The sequence below is a fragment of the Periplaneta americana genome, chromosome 1 (assembly GCF_040183065.1).
Source record: "Periplaneta americana isolate PAMFEO1 chromosome 1, P.americana_PAMFEO1_priV1, whole genome shotgun sequence".
NCBI classification, from domain to species: domain Eukaryota; kingdom Metazoa; phylum Arthropoda; class Insecta; order Blattodea; family Blattidae; genus Periplaneta; species Periplaneta americana.
The window spans coordinates 194,755,690-194,777,743 of NC_091117.1; the positions used below are offsets into that span (position 1 = coordinate 194,755,690).

General features: G+C 36.4%; 2 protein-coding genes across 2 annotated transcripts in view; one reads left to right on the forward strand and one right to left on the reverse strand.

Annotated features, from left to right (window-relative positions):
* Positions 1-441: 441 nt before the first annotated feature.
* LOC138706014 (zinc finger protein 420-like) lies at positions 442-13,578 on the reverse strand. The gene is made up of 4 exons (XM_069834908.1): positions 13,064-13,578; positions 8,175-8,354; positions 5,227-6,474; positions 442-1,460 (listed from the first exon to the last, which is right to left on the reverse strand). The coding sequence occupies exons 1-4, from the start codon at positions 13,303-13,305 to the stop codon at positions 617-619; spliced, it is 2,514 nt and encodes an 837-aa protein (XP_069691009.1). The 5' UTR covers positions 13,306-13,578; the 3' UTR covers positions 442-616.
* A 434-nt stretch (positions 13,579-14,012) lies between these two features.
* The window catches only part of Gabat (4-aminobutyrate aminotransferase), a 34,544-nt gene continuing 26,502 nt past the window's right edge, over positions 14,013-22,054 (forward strand). Inside the window, exon 1 of the mRNA XM_069834944.1 lies at positions 14,013-14,327. Coding sequence (XP_069691045.1) covers positions 14,270-14,327 — 58 coding nt within the window. The 5' untranslated portion in view covers positions 14,013-14,269. The remainder of the gene's footprint in view (positions 14,328-22,054) is intronic.

A 22,054-nucleotide genomic window follows, 5' to 3' on the forward strand; every position in this document is an offset into this window, starting at 1 on the left:
AGTACAGGTCTTCAGCCAATCACAAGTCAGCTTTGTACCGTTATATCGATTATTCTCGGATATGCAATCGACAGACAATTAGCGAAAAGTCACGTAGGCTGGAAATCCAATACTGTCGCAGAAGGTTATGTTCTGTTACTATAATAATTTAGCGTTAATTGTAAATAATATTCAAATAAATTCAATCTGTCATCTCGTTTTTCAATTCTAAATCAATTTCCAGGTTATATCAGACTAATGTTCATTCTTATTCTGTGCCAAGGTCAATGACATTCGGTCTCGGAAAAAATCAATACTTTCGCGTCTGCGCACATCTCACAATTCAGATCAGTTCGCACATAACCATAAAAAGACCTAATTTTCAATACTTTCAAGTTAGAAATATGGTCGAGCATAAAAAGTCGTATGAAACTTGCCTATAATGGTAATTAAGATGCTCGTATGAAAATTATGAAACTCGTTTGCGCTCGTTTCATAAACGATCATACTTGCATCTTAATTACTACCATTATAGGCTCGTTGCATAATGTACTATTATATTTGTCTGGATGTTTTTCCATAAAAATATTATTTCAATGTCAAAGTTAAATACTGATGATTTGTTCGTTACAAGTTCTCAGATATGGATACGAACGTGGTTTAACAATTCAATTCTTTCCTTAAAAGATTCTCCACACATGTCGCAACAATACTCTCTTTTTATGTCTGGTATAACTTTATTGTTCATGTTGGAATCTGGAGCTTCAGATGTTACACCTTCATTTGATATGAATGCATAATTGCTTGTATTGTAACATTCTTGTGACAGTACAGGGGGTGTTTCAGGACAATTCGTTCTACTTGTGCCATCCTGCGCTTCTGCTGTTTTCACATGTTCTTGTTTCCCTTTTGCTGCTTTTGCAGCTGCAGCAAGTTGGTCACTATGCTTCACTATATGCGCACAGAGAGCTTCTCTGTCTCCCACCATGTATCCACAAAGCTGACACCCGTCGGAGTTCCGAGCCGCATGCACCCAGCGTACATGTTCCCGAAGCACCACTTTTTGATTAAATGCTCGAGGACAGAGAGGACAAGCATGAGGGCGTTCGCCTGTGTGGATACGTTCGTGCTTACGAAGAGTTCCACCATCACGAAAAGCTTTCCAGCAGAAGCGACAACCGTATGGACGTTCACCGGTGTGAGTTCGCATGTGTATGAGATGTCCCTGTCGACTTGCAAAGCATTTACCACACCGCTGGCACAGGAATGGGGAACTCCCTGGAGTCCCATTTCCTGAATGCACACGTCCATGTTCCCACAGTCCTTGCCGGCTAGCAAAGCTTTTACCACATTCATTACATGTGAATGGAGTGTCACCAGGATGCTGCATTCGACGATGTTCATCCAGTGCTCCTCTATCTGCAAGGCTTACTCCACATATTTCACATACATGAGGACGTTTGCGATGAATCCACATGTGTCTAGAAAAGAAAAACTAATTAGCAATTATAGCATTCTAAGGTCATATGAGCTTAAGAAAATTACTTTGTTCAAGAATTTTATCTCGTACCACAAAGATAACTATCTATAAAACACTTATAAGACCTGTACTAGCATAATTACCATAATTATTCCATTCTCATTATCTGAAAAATGTAACAAACCTCCTACATCTATATTAAATATTAAATTACATAATTCTGATTGTTGTCTTATACAGTGTAAATGTCTGATTATTAAAGAGTCCTCTGAAGTTAAGTATTTAGGCATAATTTTCGATAATCATTTAAAATGGAATCAACACATTAATTACCTTTGTAATAAATTACGTAAAATAGTATATTATTTTGTTTTATTGAGGAATTACTTGTCAATAAGTTTATTACGCACAATATATTTAACATTATTTCAATCGGTAATTATGTATGGAATTATAGGATGGGGTAGCTCATTTAAATCCAATTTTAATCCACTTTATTTATTACAGAAGAAAATAATTAAAATATGTCTTCATAAACCTATTGATTTTCCATCTCAAAATTTGTTTTTTTGACTTTAATGTACTTAACGTAAGACAAATTTATTATATTGTATTAATAAAATTCATACATAAAAATCGAAATAATTTTGAATTGTATTCTCATAGTTATGAAACAAAAGGTATGAATTCTTTAAGATTGTTTGAACCAAAATGCAACACTATTACAGTATTTAATCATAGTAGTAATTTAGGCCCAAGAATATATAACAAATTTATATTTAAATATCCTAATCTTGTCATTTCTAATAGTTCTAGTATTAAATTTAAAAAGTTATGTATGGATTTTATAAAAATTGAAAAATTGTAAATTTAAATTTATATACTATAATTGCATAGTACACATAAGACAAACTGTATTGTATACTTATTAATTTCAATTCAGGAATCCGCCCCTGAGCACGAGTTCTCCACTTTTAGGGGTGAGCTAAAGTTCTTTCTATATATAATATATGTTATATTATAATTATTAGCAAAATAATAAATAAATATGCTGCTGACACTTGGTCCCTAACAAAAAAGGATGCTGGAAATTTGGATGCCTTTGAGAGGAAGATACTCCGTAAAATAATTGGCCCAGTATTCGAGAGAGGAAGATGGAGGAGGCGATATAATAATGAGTTGTATTCCATCTATAAAGATCCGCCTATTAGAAGAATAGTAAAAGCAGCAAAAGGTGGGCTGGGCATGTGGCACGGATGAATGACGTAGAAATTCCTAAAAGGATATTAAATGGAAATCCTGGGGGCCAAAGAAGCTGTGGACGACCAAGAATAAGATGGTTAGATGGAGTTGAGGAAGACATATGTAAGATGGGATATAGGAATTGGAAAGCAATTTCGCAGGATTGAGACAATTGGCGGAAAATCATGGAAGAGGCCAAGGTTCACAATGAGCTGTAGGCCAAGAAAGAAGAAGAAGAAGGTCATATGAGTGTTCTTCAGAGACCTTTATACATATGGCTGACACTGAAAATGCTGTGATTTAAAATAAGCTAAACAATAGTAACATTCCACCAAAGAAGACGCATATTTACTGTAAATAATAATCCTCATTCTTGGTAAACAAAAAAATTTCAATGGTCCTAGTTGTGCAGTTGGCTAATCCATCATTTAATGCTATATAAAAGGAATTCCTTGGGAAAAACAGATATTGTAACAGGTTAAGTACTACCACCACTCTCTCCCTCACCCACAACGGTTCTGTTTATGTATAAAGCATGTGAATGAACCCCAGAAGTGTGACTAAAATTGAATTGGTAAATTCGGCATTGCCCAGAATAACAATTTATTTAAAACCATGAATCCCTTAATGGCTTCTTAAATAAGACGTGACCAATGAGGTACAAAATATTTTTGTTGTTACTGAATTGTTATGAATATGATTTCGGTGATGAATGAGGCCGGTGATTTTCAGGGATGTTGTGGCCCGAATTTCCTGGCATTTGCCTTACGGTTGAGGAAAAACCTCAACCAGGAAATTCGACCCGACCAGGAATCGAACCCGGGCCTTCTGCGTAAGAGACCAGTAACAAAATATTTTTGTGACGTGTTATTAAACTTAGAGGACTCAGCACCGCAAACTACTGCAACTGATATTGTTTAGTGATGTACCTTTATTATCTTATTTATTTGTACATACTGGGTTAAAGGGAACCGATGCATCAAAATTTAAGAAGTGATTGATTCTATATGTTTTTTAACTTGGTTATGTAATGACGCTATATCAATTACGAGGTTAGTTAGCGTAGATGGAATTGGTGATAGCGAGATATTTGGAGAGTTAAGGCCGAGGATTCGCCATAGATTACCTGACAATTGACTTAGAGTTGAAGAAAACCTCAGAAAAAACCCAACAAGGTAATCAGCCAAAGCGAGAATCGAACCAGCACCCAAGCACAACTCTGGATCAGCAGGCAAGTGCCTTAGCCGACTGAGCTATGTCGGTGGCTTTCTACATGTTAAATATAACAGAACTTGTATTACACTTTTTTTTTTAATAATTGCGAAAAAAAAAAACACACACAACCTCTACCCCCCCCCCCCATCCTGTATGTTCCTTATGATCATTATTTTTAAAAACTTGTTTCTGGGTATACAGTTTTACCACACTTACTCTGTCGAAAGTTAGAATTGCATGAACTACATGATTGAAATGTGTTCATGAACTTCGAAATTGTGATTATCCTATAGTGTGACTTTTGTAGCATGAACTGTAACAGACGGGATTACTTTAAAAACATTACTTTGTACTACTGTGTTTGGTATTTATAGTCCCATCGCTCTAATTTCCAGCAGCCAATCACGTTGCAGGTCAGCTACATTTAAACGTGTGCGTCTTGTGATTCGCTGATAAGATGTTATGCATTTCCTAAGGCTGGATAAATACTTAATATAATCGCCCATTTTGGCTCTTCCATTGACGTTCCCAGAAAGCATACGAGGACTTATTTGCTGAATTACAGTCCGTTTGATTTATTATCATAGGAGCTACGACATGATAATGTTTAAGGGGACACTCAACTATATTTTGGAACTTTTTTCCTATTTGACCCTATTAAGTTTTCAAATTTGGAGAAAAAGTTTAATATACACATAGAAAGTAAGATGCAAAATCTCAGCTCATTAGATACAATACTTTTCAAAATAAAAAATATTTCAATTTTTAATCAATCATTAATTGAAATATCACTTTTAATTATCATTTTTTATTTTTTGGCTTTGTGCATTTGACTGTGACTTCTCAATGAATAGGGGAAGAATTCTGTGTATTGATTTAGTTCCGTCACGTAAATTAGTGTAGAAATTTAATTTTTCATTTCTATGACACTTTTTCTCCAATTTTTAAGTTGAGTGTCCCCTTAACGGTGTGGCAAATAGATCCCTCGTCCGGTAGCTCGGCAACAAAAGAACAAAAATGGCGAACGATACTATCTACCTAGACATTATAGAGCCTAGACTTCCTAAGATGTAAGCAAAAAGGAGGAGTCACACCGGGAATAACAGCATCGCGACTATAGTGTAATCAAGAACTCTCGCATTTTAGTAACTGCTGAGATTGTTGACTTTTATCTCGGAATTATTCCCCAAAATTAGTTTGTAATCCTCTGACATTTCCTTTTGGAAAGCTTTACTTGGTTCTACCATTAGAATTGACACAGTGTATTAAGTTTCTCACTGTACGAAAAGTGTTAACTGAAATGAAATTACCTAAACAGCTTCTGCTTTGTGGTGAATCTTTTCTCACATTCTGTGCAAGCATGTTTTCCGATCTTGGCTGGCTGTGAAGAATTTACGTTGGGAACCACCGGACATGAACTTGCTCCCATGTATCTCCCTGCCTGCTGCTGAGTTTGCTGTACAGCTTCATGGTGTTGCTGTCGTTGATTTACAATGTTTCGTGTTTTACCCACACAAGTTTCTCTATGCTGTTGCAATGATATGTCTTCAGGAAACATTTCCTCACATTTATCACATTCGACTGGACTACCCCAATGATCCTGGTGTAGACGTTCGTGAGATTCTAGAGCTTTCCCACGTGAAAAACCCAAGCCGCAATGGCGGCAAACATGTGGGCGACGATTTAAATCCACTGGAGGTTTCGCCTCGTGCCTCACTACACAAGAGTATGTTTCTTCGGTTGGTGGACATTCCACTGGTGGAACATATGGTAATGTTTCAACTTTCACAGCAGCTTCCTCATATCCTTCAGAATTAAAACTTATACTGTTATTTTTAGTCACAGTCGCATAACTACTAGCGTTGCAACTCAACTGCGCTTCAGTATTGGACTGGCTAGGGCTACTTTGTTGTTCTTGTAAATTCTGAACAGATTCTACAACAGGGATATCTTGTTGCTCTGTTAAAGTCTGAATAGATTTAATCGCAGGTATATTGCTTTGTTCACGTAAATTCTGTATAGATTCTGAATTTTCCTCATAACTGAACTGTGAAACATTTTCACTTATGTTTGAAATCTGGGAGTAATGTTTTGGTGTTACAGACCCGTAATGGGATTCATTATTGTCTGATGTAACAGGTATTTCCAGGGTCTGGGATCGAGACAAAGCATTACCATCAGTTCCTCTATTGTAAGAATAATTGACATCCCATCCATTATACGATGGCACTTGTATTTCTGACAACTTGTTGGTCACAGTTTGATTAGACTGTGTTGTTGCTGTTGTTTGAGGAAGAAGAGGAGGAGAAGCTGGAGCAGATGGAGGAGAAGAAAAACCATGAAAGTTTTGTAATGTTCGCACAGCAGAAGGAATGGCTGATCCAGAAGATATCAATGCACGCCCAGGTGAATATGTGTGAATCTTCATATGGTTTGTGAGACTCGACGGTCGTTGAAAATCAGCTCCACATTGAGGACATCTGTGTGGCCGCTCCACCTGATGGCATACCATGTGGTTCTGAAGATCTGCTTTTCGCCGAAACAGGTTGCCACAAATTCTGTGTAACATAAAATTATGCATATGGTAATCAATAATACACGATCATAAATACACAAAATCATTTCACTGTAATTGAAAAATCACTAATCCAACATACAAAAATCACTAACCAGACATACAATCAGATAAAGGAGCAAACTAGTTTCATTAAGAGAAAGGAAGATCATTACGGTGCCTACACACTTAGCGAACAAATGATGAAGCAAAATTTCGTTGTTCGTTCGCTATTTGGAGCAACGTACAAATCATCAGCAAATGGTCAGAAAACATTCACGTTTGCTGATTATCCGCAATAATGGCAGACGAAAATATAATTACAGCAAGTACAGCCGTTGTTATAGGCAGTTTAATAAAAAGAAAGATAAAAAACAAAAGGCGATGGTGGCAGATGCCACTCTACGAAAGTTGCAATCAATATAGAGGCACTGACTTGTTTCATGATTTACGTCGAATGGAATCGGGACAGTTTCACAATTTCTGTCGCATTTCAGAAACAGACTTCGAAGTATAACTGTGCAAAATAGGGCCAAAAATTTCCAAGAAAGACACAGGCTGACGAGAAACAATACCTATTCAGGAAAGGCTAGCATTAACACTTCGATATATTGATACAGGAGATTCGTATATAAGTTTAATGTATTTATTCCAAGTGTCGAAACAGCTGATTAGCAGGATTGTTCCAGAAGTATGTACAGCCATAATTGAGAAACTGGAAGATTTTATTAAGGGACGACTGCAAGACAGGGGAAAGATTCAATATACGGATACCTCACTAACAATAATTATCTTAAAATACTAAAAAGAAAGATTTTTCTGTGTTTGTCGAATGCATATCATGCTTATGAAAAGGCACTTTTCAGTGCCAATAATTTATTTTGTATGCACAAGGTTGGAGCTTTGTTTTTTTTCTGGGTGTCAATTTGTCCAAAACGAACGACATATGTTTATACGCGAACCAAGTTGACTCGTACACTTCATCACTCCCCATTTCAGATCTTTTTGTGGACTTCTGCCTTTCCCTCCGGGATGATATCAGTAGGGACTCAGTTTTCTTTTTGACTTCTGCTCCCTACAATAAACAAAAAATATGTATCCACTGAAAATAAATAAACAAAAATAATTTTCAAATTTTGCACGTGTTTGGCTTGCCTAATTTACAGCTGAACATCTTTCCAATAGCTTCCCAAACATCATGTTTTCTTACTTTATTGTGGTAAGTAGGATGCTTGGGATTCCATAAAGTTTCCTGCTCCCTATATGCATTAATAAGATTTATAACAGCATCTTCCATCCACTCCAGTTTCGACATCCTGTTGGTGAAATTGAACTAAGCGCTGCATTCTGCTACGAACTACAAGCTGGTGGCAAATCCCGTCCACAACGAATACCACTTCCTTTGATGTACCGACAAGTGACGGATCACTTCCGAAGGCAAACCAAACGATCGGTTTGCCTTTGCTGCGACGTACACACATTCCGATTTCAATCAGTGAATGCATTCATTTGTCGTTCGTTCGTTCGCTAAGTGTGTACGCACCTTTACATGCATTGTACAGGTTAGGGATATATAAAATTATTGCAGAGAAGTAGAGAGAAAAATTTCGCAAAGGTACAATTTCATTTTCTGCTTCAGTGCCAATCCTACACTATTGTAAGCATAGGGTCAACAATGAAAGTGATGAAGCATCTCATAATCACCTGCAGGCGTGAGGACGATCCACTTGATGGCACACAATGTGATTTCCCAAGTCAGTCTTTCGTTCAAAGCTTTCCCCACATATATTACAAATATGTTGACGAAATGGTACCGGCTGTGGATTGCTAGCAGATACGTTCTCGAACATTCCACCAAGCTGTCGGAGTGCTTCCACTGCCATGCTTCAAACACAAGATACATTAAATTTAATAATAATAATAATAATAATAATAATAATAATAATAATAATAATAATAATAATAATAATGATTTATTTTAGCTGGCAGAGTTAAGACCATAAGGCCTTCTCTTCCACTCAACCAACAAAAAGTATATATATACTTATGTATGAACTTACAAAGAATTCAACAATTTGATTTAGATAAGAGTTACATGTATACAAGATTTATTTACGAATTAAACAACAAAATACTATGAACTATTAATTAAATACTGAAATACAAACTATGTAGCAGAATTATGCTAAAATACATAGAATGTTAAAATATTTCAAATAATGTTAGATAATAGGAAGAGATTATTATGAAGTAATTTTGAAAATACAGCACTATCAGGATGCATGTCTAAAGGAAGGGGTAACAATGTATTTTTTATTTTATTTTAGCAAGTTATTTTACGACGCTTTATCAACAGCTTAGGTTATTTCTGTGGTGTTCGGGTAAAGGGGTATAAGTCATTTTTTTGTCCAGGTGGAATTTTGTTCCTCAGATGAACACACAAGTTAAATTATACAAGTGGGTGTGCAAAAATCAAAGAATACAAGCAGTTGATGTGTTTTATTTGTGTAGAAAATTATTTGTAATAAGGGTTCCAAGTTTAATTTTCGTTTATCTCCGAACTCATTTTTATGACTTATCTCCCTTTACCCAAACACCACAGATTTAGCATCTGAATGAGAAGAAGGTGATAATGCCGGTGAAATGAGTCCGGGGTCCAACACCGAAAGTTACCCAGCATTTGCTCACATTGGGTTGAGGGAAAACCCCGGAAAAAACCTCAACCAGGTAGCTTGCCCCGACCGGGAATCGAACCCAGGCCACCTGGTTTCGCGGCTAGACGTGCTAACCATTACTCCACAGGTGTGGACGTAACAATGTAGTCAGTGACAGTTTAAGTCAGTATGATTGGAGTGAAATGCTAAGAAGGTTATCTTTTAAGCTGTTTTTAAAAGTGTTTGTCTTGCAGCCCCTAATACTTTGTGACAGGGAATTCCATTGTCGCGAGGTGGATACTGTAAAAGATGATGAATAATGAGATGTTCTACGAAGAGGTATACTTAACGCACCACAGATAAGTGATCTGGTATTTACGTCGTGGTTAGAGTATAGATAAGAGAAATGAGACGAAAGGTAATTTGGTGTTGAAGTGTGCAGAATTCGAAAGAGTAGAGACAAAGAGTGTAAAGTTCTACGTTTCTTAAGTTGGAGCCACGAAAGATTTGCGAAGAACGGTGATATTTGATCATATCATCGGATGTTGCACACATATCTGACGCACATATTCTGAACTCGCTGTAACATGACTGACAGTTCAGAACTTAGGTCACTTAACAGAACGTCACAATAATCGAAGTGCGGCATTACTAGGGTAAGTTTTATACAAGTAAACAGGAAAATCACAGTGAACATACTTCATCAAACAAACCGCTATATGTGAAACTTGCTATAAGAATACAAAATCTGTATGAACAGAACAGAACACTAAATGATAAATTTGAATTTTTTGTAGAACATGATTTTAGGAAAGATTCTAACAACCTGATGTGAAACATATATGTCACCATAATGAAGACAGGTGTATACAAATTAGCATGCACTATTGTCAAATATGCGTCCACCTCTGCTTCGGCAAGTGGACGTGACGTCAGTAGCTGGCTGGTTGGTCTGGACCCTTAAAGGACAGTAGCACCACGGATTACCATATACAAGGTGGCAGTGAAATAACCTTGCAGATTGGAAAGGACAATAGCGTACATGTAAATGAATAGAAAACCTGTGGGTATTACATTTTGTGATTAAATGTACGATTAATTAGAAAATTAAGTATGAAGTTTCAGCAGTCAGACACCATTTTCACACTCAGAGCTGTGTTTTAAGCAATATTCTGCAAAGTTTTTGTAAAAAGAAACAAAGATTAATGATCAGTACATTTCCCAAATTTTTTATCAGTTATTTTGATGGTTCAAGGATTTGCATTTGGTTTATTGTTTGGGAAAATTCGGGGGAAAAAAAAGGTAATCCCTTGGATCATTAATTCCACTTGCTACACAGAGACTGCACCAGTAACTGTTTAGATGTTGCCGCCTACCCCTTCCACCTCAATGAAGTGATCCCACCTGTTTTCACCTGCTGGCCCCCACTTTCACAGCAGCTTTCACCCTTACTTTGGTCAGTATTCAATTTTTCTTTTGTTTATGGGACATACGATTCGACTAGAACCCAAGTACATTTGTACCTTAATGCTATTGTAAAGAATTAACTACCAAACCTGAAGTGCTATAATTTTTTAACTGGCTGTAACTACTCGCAAATAAGGGGATGAGTAAGTGAACTAAAAACTCTTTGCTAAAAGTTTGAGTGTATAGCTGTGCTCTAAAATAATGACAGATCTGGTATTTCATTCCTTCACACAGAAGAAAAAAAAAAGGTAATGTCAACTTTGGCCTCAACTTTCAATTATTACAAGGAGAGACAGGGTAAATGTGCTGAAAATAAAAGTGTTTTCTCTACCTTTCTATCATTTTTCTGATCTGAGCTACCGCATTTACTGCAACTGTCTGCAAATGCCAAAATGTCAAACACCATAACAGAAAAATGGCTGCCATTTTTATATTAAGATATAAATAAAAATAAACTAATTTACTAATTTCTGTTTATTTACACGTAGAGGTCATCACTATTAAAAAATAAACGTTTTTAAAATAAATTTATTCCTTGACCGTTTGATATGGATTGACCGATAACTGTGGAGATCCACTCCACCAACGATTTTCAATTTTTTTTTCTGAAAACCCCCAATGTTATCCCCTTTTCAAAAGAACTTAGGAAAAAAAAAAGTAGCCAGATGATCTAACCTAATCTAAATTTCGACTTAGGCATCAATCAATCTGACAAACACACCAATCTCTTTTACCTTAATAGTTCAGTGCATTGATGCCTAAGTCGAAATTTTGGGTAGGTTAGATTAGGTTCTAGGGTAGAATTCAAGGAAGAGTCGCATTTTCCCGATCAAGAAGTTGAATGACGTAATAGGCCTAAGTTATATGGCGTCAAGTATGTCCGCAATTACATTGCGAGTACGAAAAACTGTTTTAATAAAAATGTGACATAATGAATTCAGTAAGATTAATGGAATACTAAAAGGAATAGTGTAGTGAATCGATTTAATATACGTATACGGTAGTAAGGCAATTGATACTGGATAAGTGCAGTAACGCCATCATTCGGATATGGATCATAACAGTTTCTTGTACAATATAGGCCTGGGCGGCCGGGTAGCTCAGTTGGTAGAGCAGCTGGCTACGGACTGGAAGGTCCGGGGTTCGATCCCAGGTGGTGACAGGATTTTTTCTCGTTGCCAAACTTTCAGAACGGCCCCGAGGTTCACTCAGCCTCCTATAAAATTGAGTACCGGGTCTTTCCCGGGGGTAAAAGGCGGTCAGAGCATGGTGCCGACCACACCACCTCATTCTAGTGCCGAGGTCATGGAAAGCATGGGGCTCTACCTCCATGCCCCCCCAAGTGCCTTCATGGCATGTTACGGGGATACCTTTTTTTTACCTTTACAATATAGGCCTAAGTTTATTAGTGATCTATTTGTCATATTAACTGTAATAAGATTAACAGCAAACTAATGAATTCAGTTCTATTATATAATAAAGTCATAATGCTTAATACTTTTGGAAGTTACTTGATGTTAATTGTGCGTAAGTATAATTTTTAAGGATTTGTTCATCAACGAATTACGCTACGTAATAGTTCACTAAACGAAAGATCCTAGGATCGAATCTTGGCATATTCATGTATTCCAATTTAATATGAAATAGGCCTAGTTAATAGAATGAAGTAGAGAGAGAAAAACATGTGGGGGAGTACAGTATAGTGGAGTGGTGTAGGATGGGAGAAATAAAACATTCGTATTTTTAAATATTACCATCGTACGTGACGTCACATATCGCGTCATAGGTCTCCTATTGGTCTGAAAAAAACAGCGACTGAATCTTGGATCTTACAGGTTCTGGCTAAGTTCTTTTTAAAAAGTGGGAGTAAAGGTTGAGGGGTTTCAGGAAAGAAAAATTCGAAAATCGACCAGTGGCCTTTCCGTTTCGGTGAAGTGCGGATGGGGAACAGTATTGCATTAGATTTAAGAAATACTGCACTAGATATCTTCAACTTATTAGATTTTTAACAACTGTTAGGAAATTTTAATTATCCAAATACATTCAATAGTATCAAGCACTACGTTATTCAACAAGGATTCTCTTCTTATTGAATTTATGACAAAGTAGCCTTTAAGCATGCGGTAGTGTCGTTAAGCCGGAAGTGAAGTGAAAATCGATGGTGGAGTGGATCTCCACAATTACCATGCTAATGTTAACTTTCGAAAAGGCTGCTGGCAACATCCTGGGATCGGAACATATGCTGTAAGTAGCTATAAATCGACCTTGTGCGTGAGTAATGTTGAGCAGCCATCTAGAAAGAATAGCCTTCTTGCCTTCTATATTCGATTCTGCAAGACTGTTTGGTCAGTAACTTTTACATGTTGTGAGATGACCAACTCAACGTTATATTTGAAGCTTTTCCAGCCAACTTTTTGGAACTCTCTCAATATAATAGCCTAGGTACTTACAGAATAATTAACATACACTAACCTTTCATCTTCTGTAGTTCCTTTTGGATCACTATATTCTTCTTTAATTGCAGTTTCTACAAAGTTACTTGTCATCTGGTCCTTATCCATACATTCTTCTTCATTCTCGCTGAGAACCTCCGATTTACACTCAAACTGGGTGTCAACGTTATTGTTTTGACATCGACCATCATTGTAACATATTTCAACCTGAATACCATCTCCTTCTTTCCTCGCATTTCCTTCTTCTAATTCAACATTCATCTTGCATTCAGCACTCTGAAATAACTAACAAGCCACGTTTACTTTTTTCTTGTCATTTACTTCCATTTCCCCTTCAAAACTAACCTACTGACATCTATATTATTTTACAACATTTTCATTTAATACAATATTCGACCATTTAAACACATTAAATACAATTATTGATGGCTTCGAAACGTGCTCTCGATTGTCACCGCATAATTGAATAAGAGATTTTGACCCAAATTATATTTAGATCAATGACCCAACCTAACAGACATCTTGCGACTTGTCTGCCAATAGAATGCGCCACGTTACATTCCTAGGCAAATGTAATCGATCCTCCGTAGAAGTTGGTACGTCTGGCAGGGGAAAATTTATATCTGACATTCAGACAGAGGGATAATTTTTGTAACATAACGATTCGAACTTCTATCTTCTATGACTTCTTCAGTCTCTCCCGGATTCTGTTATGACATATTATTTATACGATGTTGGAGGTGTCAATGCAAATATATCTTCTAATTACCAATTATCCATCATTAATCACAGTTTGTTGAATTACAGTACAGCAAAGGATTACTTTATGTAAAATAATGAAGTAATGAATTAGGCCTAATTACATTTAATTTTGACAAAAAAAAAAAGCAGTTATTAGGAAAGTTAGTAACAACCGTATAAGCTATTAAAACAAGGTCAAATTTGTTAAAAATAAATAAGGCCTTAAATTGAACTCAACTAACTTAAACTAGTTCCAGTCTCCGATCCCATATGTAAATATGAGTGTTGCGTGTTATCTTTCTTTCCCATCCTCCTACTCTACTGATAGTTGCTACAGTGACAGTGACTAGTCCGTATCGGCTGCTGTAGTCCGCGTATCTTGTCCGTGTTATTCAGTACTGTTGTAGCTGTCGTATTTGCAGGTGGAATAGTAATTATTCCACATAATATCTTTCGTCGCACGCATAGATTTAATCAGAGACTGATGGCACAGATCGGAAGAAGATTGGCTTCGAATTTGAAAAAAATAAATAATTGGAATGGTAGGTTGATGCATTCAAATGTGTACTGTAGGTATTATGCTAGTGAATGTATTATGTTATCTTCTTTTGTGATATTATGTACATTTATCATTATTCATAATAAATTAATTTCGTGTATACTGTTAAGAATTCTAGCATTAGTTTGTGGAATTTTTTTACTTGTTTTCAGGTAGATTTATGTTAATTTATCCATTTCACAGAAATGTAGAATTTCAGGGTATAAGCAGCAATTTAGAAAGGGAGATCATGGCATTTGCCCCTTTTTCTCCCTTTTTTCGTTTCAACTTGTATTTTATGTTTGGTGTACCCATTATATTACAGGAAATTTAATATTATCAGAGTAAACCTAATATTTTGAGTCTTTAAAAACATATTCTTTTTTTAAGCTTCTCTTGACATCACTATTTTATTACTATGTTGCCTTTGCACATTGATAGTGATTAGCCTATAGTCTTCGAGTGTTAGTGGTGTATCATAGACTTTTTACAGCTAGCCAGATACTTTTTACAGCTAGCCAGATACTTTTTCTTTTTACCTTATCACTTACGGCATTCACATTACTTTTCCTGTTAACAAAAGCGAAGAAATTCCATTCTGTACGGTGACCAGATTTTCAGGTCCCAAAATCGGGATACCTTGTAAAGTGTGATAGTAAATGAATTGTGAACTTTTTATATAAATTTACGTGAGAACGTATACTGTAGTTTTCTGTTCTTTTCAGAGCTATATTTATTTGGCCCCTTTTAAGGAGGGATTAAGCTTCGTCATTTGCTTGTTTTCTGGTTTCAAGTTGTGTTCCCTCCAGTTTTCTTGAGACTGTAGAGAACTTTACTGCTTTTTTGTTGACTTCTCTTTTATGTGTAATTGTTGATTCTACCAGTAGATGTTCTATTAGAATGGTAGCTGGTGAGGAAGAGAGTAGCCTACTTGTTGTATGAGTCGTATGAAAATGCGATCTTGTAGTGTCAGGCTACTATACCACTTGGAATGAAAACATTAGTCAGTCAATCGCATGACTCATAACATCTCTGCCAGTCCAATCTCTGCACGTTGGAATACTGGCTCTACCAGCCCCTCTCGTTGAATTGAATATAAGTGGTAGCCAATTTTGAAGTTAATGAGATATAATAGTAACACCAGCAATGGCAACTAACTGACTATATTGCCAACTTTAGAGTTCAGATCCCTTAAAAACATTACTATAAATGTATAAAAATCTAAATTGGGACAAATCATAACATCTAGGCAAAATCCGAGACAAATTGACGTCCTGAAATGCCTCCGGGATAGGAGATCAAAATTCGGGACTGTCCCGACTGTGTATTTTATTTAATTGACTAGTTTCATTGTGAAGTGTAACATTTTCTGAATTCTAAACATCTTCCTCTACCAACAAATTTTCTACACAGCTAGTAGTAACATTTTCTTCAGAGATACGGTTAATAAAACCACTACAACAAATTCTATATGACTATTTTTTTCCAATAAGAATATGATCCAGTCTGTTGTCAAAAAATCTGAACGTTAGAATTTATAAAACAGTTGTATTACCAGTTGTTCTTTATGGTTGTGAAACTTGGACTCTCACTTTGAGAGAGGAACATAGGTTAAGGGTGTTTGAGAATAAGGTGCTTAGGAAAATATTTGGGGCTAAGAGGGATGAAGCTACAGGAGAATGGAGAAAGTTACATAACACAAAACTGTACGCATTGTATTCTTCACCTGACATAATTAGGAACATTAAATCCAGACGTTTGAGATGGGCAGGGCATGTAGCACGTATCCAGAAATGCATATAGAGTGTTAATTGGGAGGCCTGAGGGAAAAAGACCTTTGGGGAGGCCGAGACGTAGATGGGAAGATAATATTAAAATGGATTTGAGGGAGGTGGGATATGATGATAGAGATTGGATTAATCTTGCTCAGGATAGGGACCAATAGCGGGCTTATGTGAGGGCGGCAATGAACCTCCGGGTTCTTTAAAAGCCAATAAATAAGTAAGAATATGATCTGCAACAGTTTTCTTATACTATTTTTTCTTGTCTTCCACATATTCTACCACAGTAGATAGTAGTTGATTTCCAGCCTCCATGAATGTTCAGTATTAGCATATAAGCATCATTATCAGGTGGCAGATGAACATCTTCGACAGTGTCCGGTATATTCCTTTAATTTTTCAATCTTAATTATTTAGCAATATGACTCCGTACGTATTCATACCAACTATCTGCCTACTATATTTTTCAGTTCGATAAAACAAATTGTTACTTTACTTTATACAAGTGGAAGTTCACTGTATGTTCGGCATATACGAAGCAAATAAACTAAAATTTTCTACTGACAACAAAACTTCATTACACATGCGTCTTTGAATGAGATATTTTTCACAATTAAAGCTGAACCCACATATTCAACTTTCATACTGTATCTCGGCTAACTTATCTCAATTGCAAGCACCAGCTATTAAATAGCATATTGGCCTATATTATATAAAAGCATCCAGAAATAAAGAAAAAAGTTATAAGCTAGCTATTTTAATGAGGTATCAGGTACCATTTTGTTACAAGCCACATTGACTATAAAAGAAATCCAAATAATAAAAATAAGGCTACGATTTTGTAAACTTTTATCATAAGGTACCTTTCATTTGGTGCATTTTGAAGTTGTGAATTGTATGCATTTTAAATACTCCTTCACACGCATACTTCAAATATTCTGATGAAAACTGCAAAGCCCTTAACTGAATTGAACTCGTGCCATAACTATGTAGCAACTGAGCCTCTATTGCCAGCAATGTGATGTCACTTCCTGTTTAGTCGTCTCATAAGGTGGAAACTAGTATAGTTATAACCTTCCACATGTGTCTACTACAATTGGACAGGGGATTGTGTTTATGAAGGGAACTGAATGACTAATTAGAATGTTGTATTGTTTAGTAAATACTGCATTAAAAATAAAAGCCAATTTCAGAAATATGATTTTATATTTGTTACGAAGTAAGAAATTTTTACAATTCATTCATTCATTCATTCATTCATTCATTCATTCATTCAGTGTTTTGCCCAAGGGCAGGTCTTTCACTGCAAACTAAGCTTTCTCCAATTTTTCCTATTTTCTGCCTTTCTCTTTATCTCCTCATATGATCCACATATCTTAATGTCGTCTATCATCTGATATCTTCTTCTTCCCTGAACTCTTCTCCCATTCACCATTCCTTCCAGTGCATCCTTCAGTAGGCAGTTTCTTCTTAGTCAATGACCCAACCAATTATGAACCAGTATTTTAGTATTTTTGTTATAACTGGGGTTATGATGAATCTCAACTGAATTAACTGTTTTATTTAAATTATTGCCATTACATTGCATAATTTGTTCTCATACACATAGGGGCCATAATTTTCCATAAAACCGGGACAAAGGTACAAGGTTAAGTTATTATGAGTCGTATTTTATTAATGATGGTGCAGTGTCAATACAATGCACGTCAGTATTTTAATAGACTACTTGAGAACTTGATGTACAATTCACACTTTTGTTATTGAATGTTTATGTATTTTGATTTTTGGCACTTTGTTAAGAATTTCACACAGGCTACTTTAACTTTATGGGCATTAGATTTTCTTATATCAAGCATACTTTTCAAAACATTTTACAGAATCTAGATACTTCGACATTTTGGTATTTGTAATCAGTTTATAAAATTCACTACAACTAATGTTTGACATATTGAATATCAAGAACTACTCTTATTAATGCCAAACTTAATCTTCTCCTATCTTCAGAAATCTGTTCTTTTTCTAACATGTTGTTGTTATCCAATGCTGGGCTTTGGCAACGAAGCCATTAGCGTTCTTGCTCTCCAATATTTCTCTGTGGTGGATCCAACAGGTAGAACAGGGTTGCCAGATGAAGGAATCGAAACCTTCGTACTAACTTATGAAAATTGTCGTACTTCAGCATAAAATTGTCGTACATTTTTCAGCTTCCTAATGTATTAGGCCTACTAGTCCGCTGCTGTGTAGTAATGGTTAGCATGTCTGACTGTGAAACGAGCGGGCCGGAGTACAAATCCTGGATGAGACGAGTTAGCTGATTGAGAGATTATTTCCGGATTTCCCGTCAACCCATTAAGAGCAAATGCTGGTTAACTTTCGTCGCTGGAGTCATTTCACTGACATTATCACCTTCATGTCATTAGTCATTACACAGTTGATAAAGAATCGCGAAATAAACCTTTCTCTCTCTCTCTCTCTCTCTCTCTCTATATATATATATATATATATATATATAATGTATTATGTCTACCAGTCTACCAGTAAATTTTAGTTCGAATTAAAAATGCTACTAATTATTATTAACATCCACAATGACATTCAGCATTGAAAAAATCACCACCACCCATTTCTTCATCATCAATACTGTCATGACGCTTCGTTAGAAACAACTTTGTTATATTTAAAGTGAGCGAGCATGTCAGCTTTGGTGCAACTGATACAGGGTCACCTCAGTTATAGATTAGGTCACAGTGGCTACAGGCAGGTTAGGACAACCCTTAGCACGTTGGCCATAGAAAGGCGTATTGTGCACCCCGAAGTGTATGGGAGGGTGTACCAGCCCACCGGCCGCATGTGACCCATCATCCGCTCACCCATTGGGACCTCCTACCCTTCCTCACTCTAAGTTCATGCCGCCAAGGTGACCAAGCAGCACAGGATCCATTCCAACGGCCCTTCCAAGGTGTCGAAGCGCCCTTGGAAGTGCTCTTAAGGAATGAATCCTGGCAGAGATATTTCGGAAGGCTGGGAACTCAGGGACGATTATAGAGAGGACGCCCCCTCCCGTAAGTGGATGAAGACATGCGTCTGACCTGAATATGGCTATTGAATGAGATGAGAAAGATGAATGATGTGATATGAAAATCTTAATTCTTTTTCTACACGGGAGGGGAAGGGGAAATGGACCGTGACAATGAAAATTCCAACTCAGCATTTTCCTAAGCAACTGTGGAAAACCACGGAAAAACCATAGTCAGGTTGGTCGGTCCGGGAATCGAACCACGGACCTCCCAAATGTGAGTACCATGTGAAATGCATGAGTCAACTCACTCGGTTAAGAGAGAAGTTTTATATAATATTCTTATTGAATTTGGTATTCCCAAGAAACTACTTTGATTAATTAAAACGTATCTCAGTGAAACGTACAGCAGAGTCCATATAGGTCAGTTTCTGTCTGATGCTTTTCCAATTCACTGTGGGCTAAAGCAAGGAGATGCACTATCACCTTTACTTTTTAACTTTGCTCTAGAATATGCCGTTAGGAAAGTCCAGGATAACAGAGAGGGTTTGGAATTGAACGGGTTACATCAGCTGCTTGTCTATGCGGATGACGTGAATATGTTAGGAGAAAATCCACAAACGATTAGGAAAAAAACAGGAATTTTAAGAGATAGGTTTGCAAGTAAATCTCGAAAAGACACTCCCTACCATCAGTGAAGGGGAAGATGCTACTGTTCATCTTACAAACGTTCGACTAATTGACTTTCCAGATAGTGACAAATTTTATTTCTGAAAGTGTTTACCGGTACTCTATATTTCGACCAGCCTCATGGTCTAGTGGTCAGAGCTTCTAGCTACAGTTCATGAGGTCCCGGGTTCGATTCCCGCTTAGAGCACAGGAATTTTTCCTGTGTTCGTCCATGGTCTGGAATTTAGGTTAAGTTTAGATTTAAGACCTCTCCTGGCACTACATTATCATAATCATCCTATCACATCATCAGGGTAATGTAACTCCGCCTTCCAGGTGCCCCAACCTCAGAAGTGGGTTACAATTAAGCCACAGCCAAGAGAGAAAACCAGAAATGTCGAAAAGACAACCTGGTGGCATTGGATAAAAAAAAAAAAATTAAAATCAGCAGAAATTTGATCTTTGGCCAGTGCGGCGGCAGATAGGGGCTGAAAATTATATCAAATTAATTCATCTACAGTCGACTCAAACCCGACGCCTCCATTATGTCGGCTTAGACTTCTTAATCCTACTGCGGTATTATTTCATTGATAACAGACTTTCTTTGTCGAATGAACAAGGAAGTTAATAAAATTAAACATGTATTACTTTGACATAACCGTGCCGTAGAATTTCACAGGTTTGTAGATGTTCTGCAGTCATTTCTTCTTCTTTGTGGCATAGAGGACAAGATTCCTGTAAATTCCTATTTTATGCAAGTGTTTGGCCAAATAATCATGTTCCGTAAGCAGTCTGAATTTTTCTACTGCAGTTTTACGTTGGATTTCTGGAATAATTTCAGTTTTTTTTTTATTAAAATGTTCCATTTTTTATCTTCGGCTCTGTTACATAGTGCTTGGTTTTGCTTGACTTTATATTTGTTTTTAATTAGTCTTTTTTATAGATTGAAAAGGTAGGGTTTTATTTGTATTCTGAATTAAATTGGAGCCTTTTTTGGCAAGAAAATCAGCAGTTTCATTTCCAGCAATTCCGCAATCTGCAGGTATCCATTGCAATTGAATTCTTTTCTGTAATTTTTGAAGTTTTTGAATCAGTTTGTGACATTCTTTAATTTGGATTGACATAATTTTATATGAATTTATTTCGTATAATGCTGCTTTAGAATCAGAGAGTATGACAACATTTTTAAATTTATCTATTCTGTATAATAGGTGTTGGAGTGAGATATGAATAGCCATTATTTCCGCATCAAAATTTGTTGTATGATGTCCTGCTGGTTGATAAAATGAGAATAACGCACACGTAATTCCTGATCCTGAGTTGTTATCGATAGTAGACCCATCTGTGTAGATATGTAACCTTTTTTCTGGTGGATATCTATTATTCACAGCTTCTAATGCTAGTGCTTTTAGTACAGGTTTTGAAGTTTCAGATTTTGTAACTGGTTCTTCTAAATCTAGCTGAATATTAATTGGTTCGAAGGTTAGAGGGTTTTCTCTGCTTAAAATGTTTTCTTTAGATTTAGGGAGATTCAATTCTGTTTTTATTTCCGTGACTTTAGACAAGAAACTTGTTTGTGTTTTCAGCGTGGTTGGTTGTAACAGTCTTTTTTCCCCATTTTGTTGTTGTTAACCGTAGCATTTTTTCATGATGTGTTAGTGCCTGCTCCTCTAGAGTTAGACATATTGGAGGGTTCTGGGTTAAGGCTTGCATTGCCGTGATTGGAGTTGATTTTGCTGCACCAGTTATTAGTCGCAGTGCCTGATTTTGGCATACTTCTAGTCGATTCAGGTTAAAATTATTTGCTGTAATTATTATCTCCGCATTGTAGAGAAGTATTGGCTTGATGAATGTTCTGTACGTGGTGTTCAAAGTCTGCCGATTACTACCCCACTTTGCTCCAGCTAATCTCTTTAAAATTGAAAGTCTTTTCGTTGATTTGTTTACTACTGCTTCAATATGATTTCTCCAAGATAATTTTAAATCAAAAATTGTCCCTAGGTATTTCGTTTCATATGTTTGACTCAGGTTTGTTTTCTTGAACTATAGATTTAGTTTAGGGATTTTTTTCTTCAAGCTAAATATTTGAAATGTTGTTTTATCAATATTTATGGCCATAAAATTGTTGTCAGTCCACTTTTCTTATAGCATCAGAGCCTTTTCCATTGAAGCTTTGGATTTGACTATTTGTGGGGAAGATGTCCACATGACCATGTCGTCTGCAAAAAAAGAGCTGTCTTTATTTCTGAGCTTGATACAGCCGAG

Coding starts and splice junctions, on each gene's coding strand:
- LOC138706014 (XM_069834908.1), bottom strand. CDS start 13,305: ATGAATGTTGAATTAGAAGAAGGAAATGCGAGGAAAGAAGGAGATGGT. Junction 6,475..8,174: donor GATCGTCCTCACGCCTGCAG/GTGATTATGAGA, acceptor TATGTTACACAG/AATTTGTGGCAACCTGTTTC. Junction 1,461..5,226: donor ACAAAGCAGAAGCTGTTTAG/GTAATTTCATTT, acceptor TTTCTTTTCTAG/ACACATGTGGATTCATCGCA.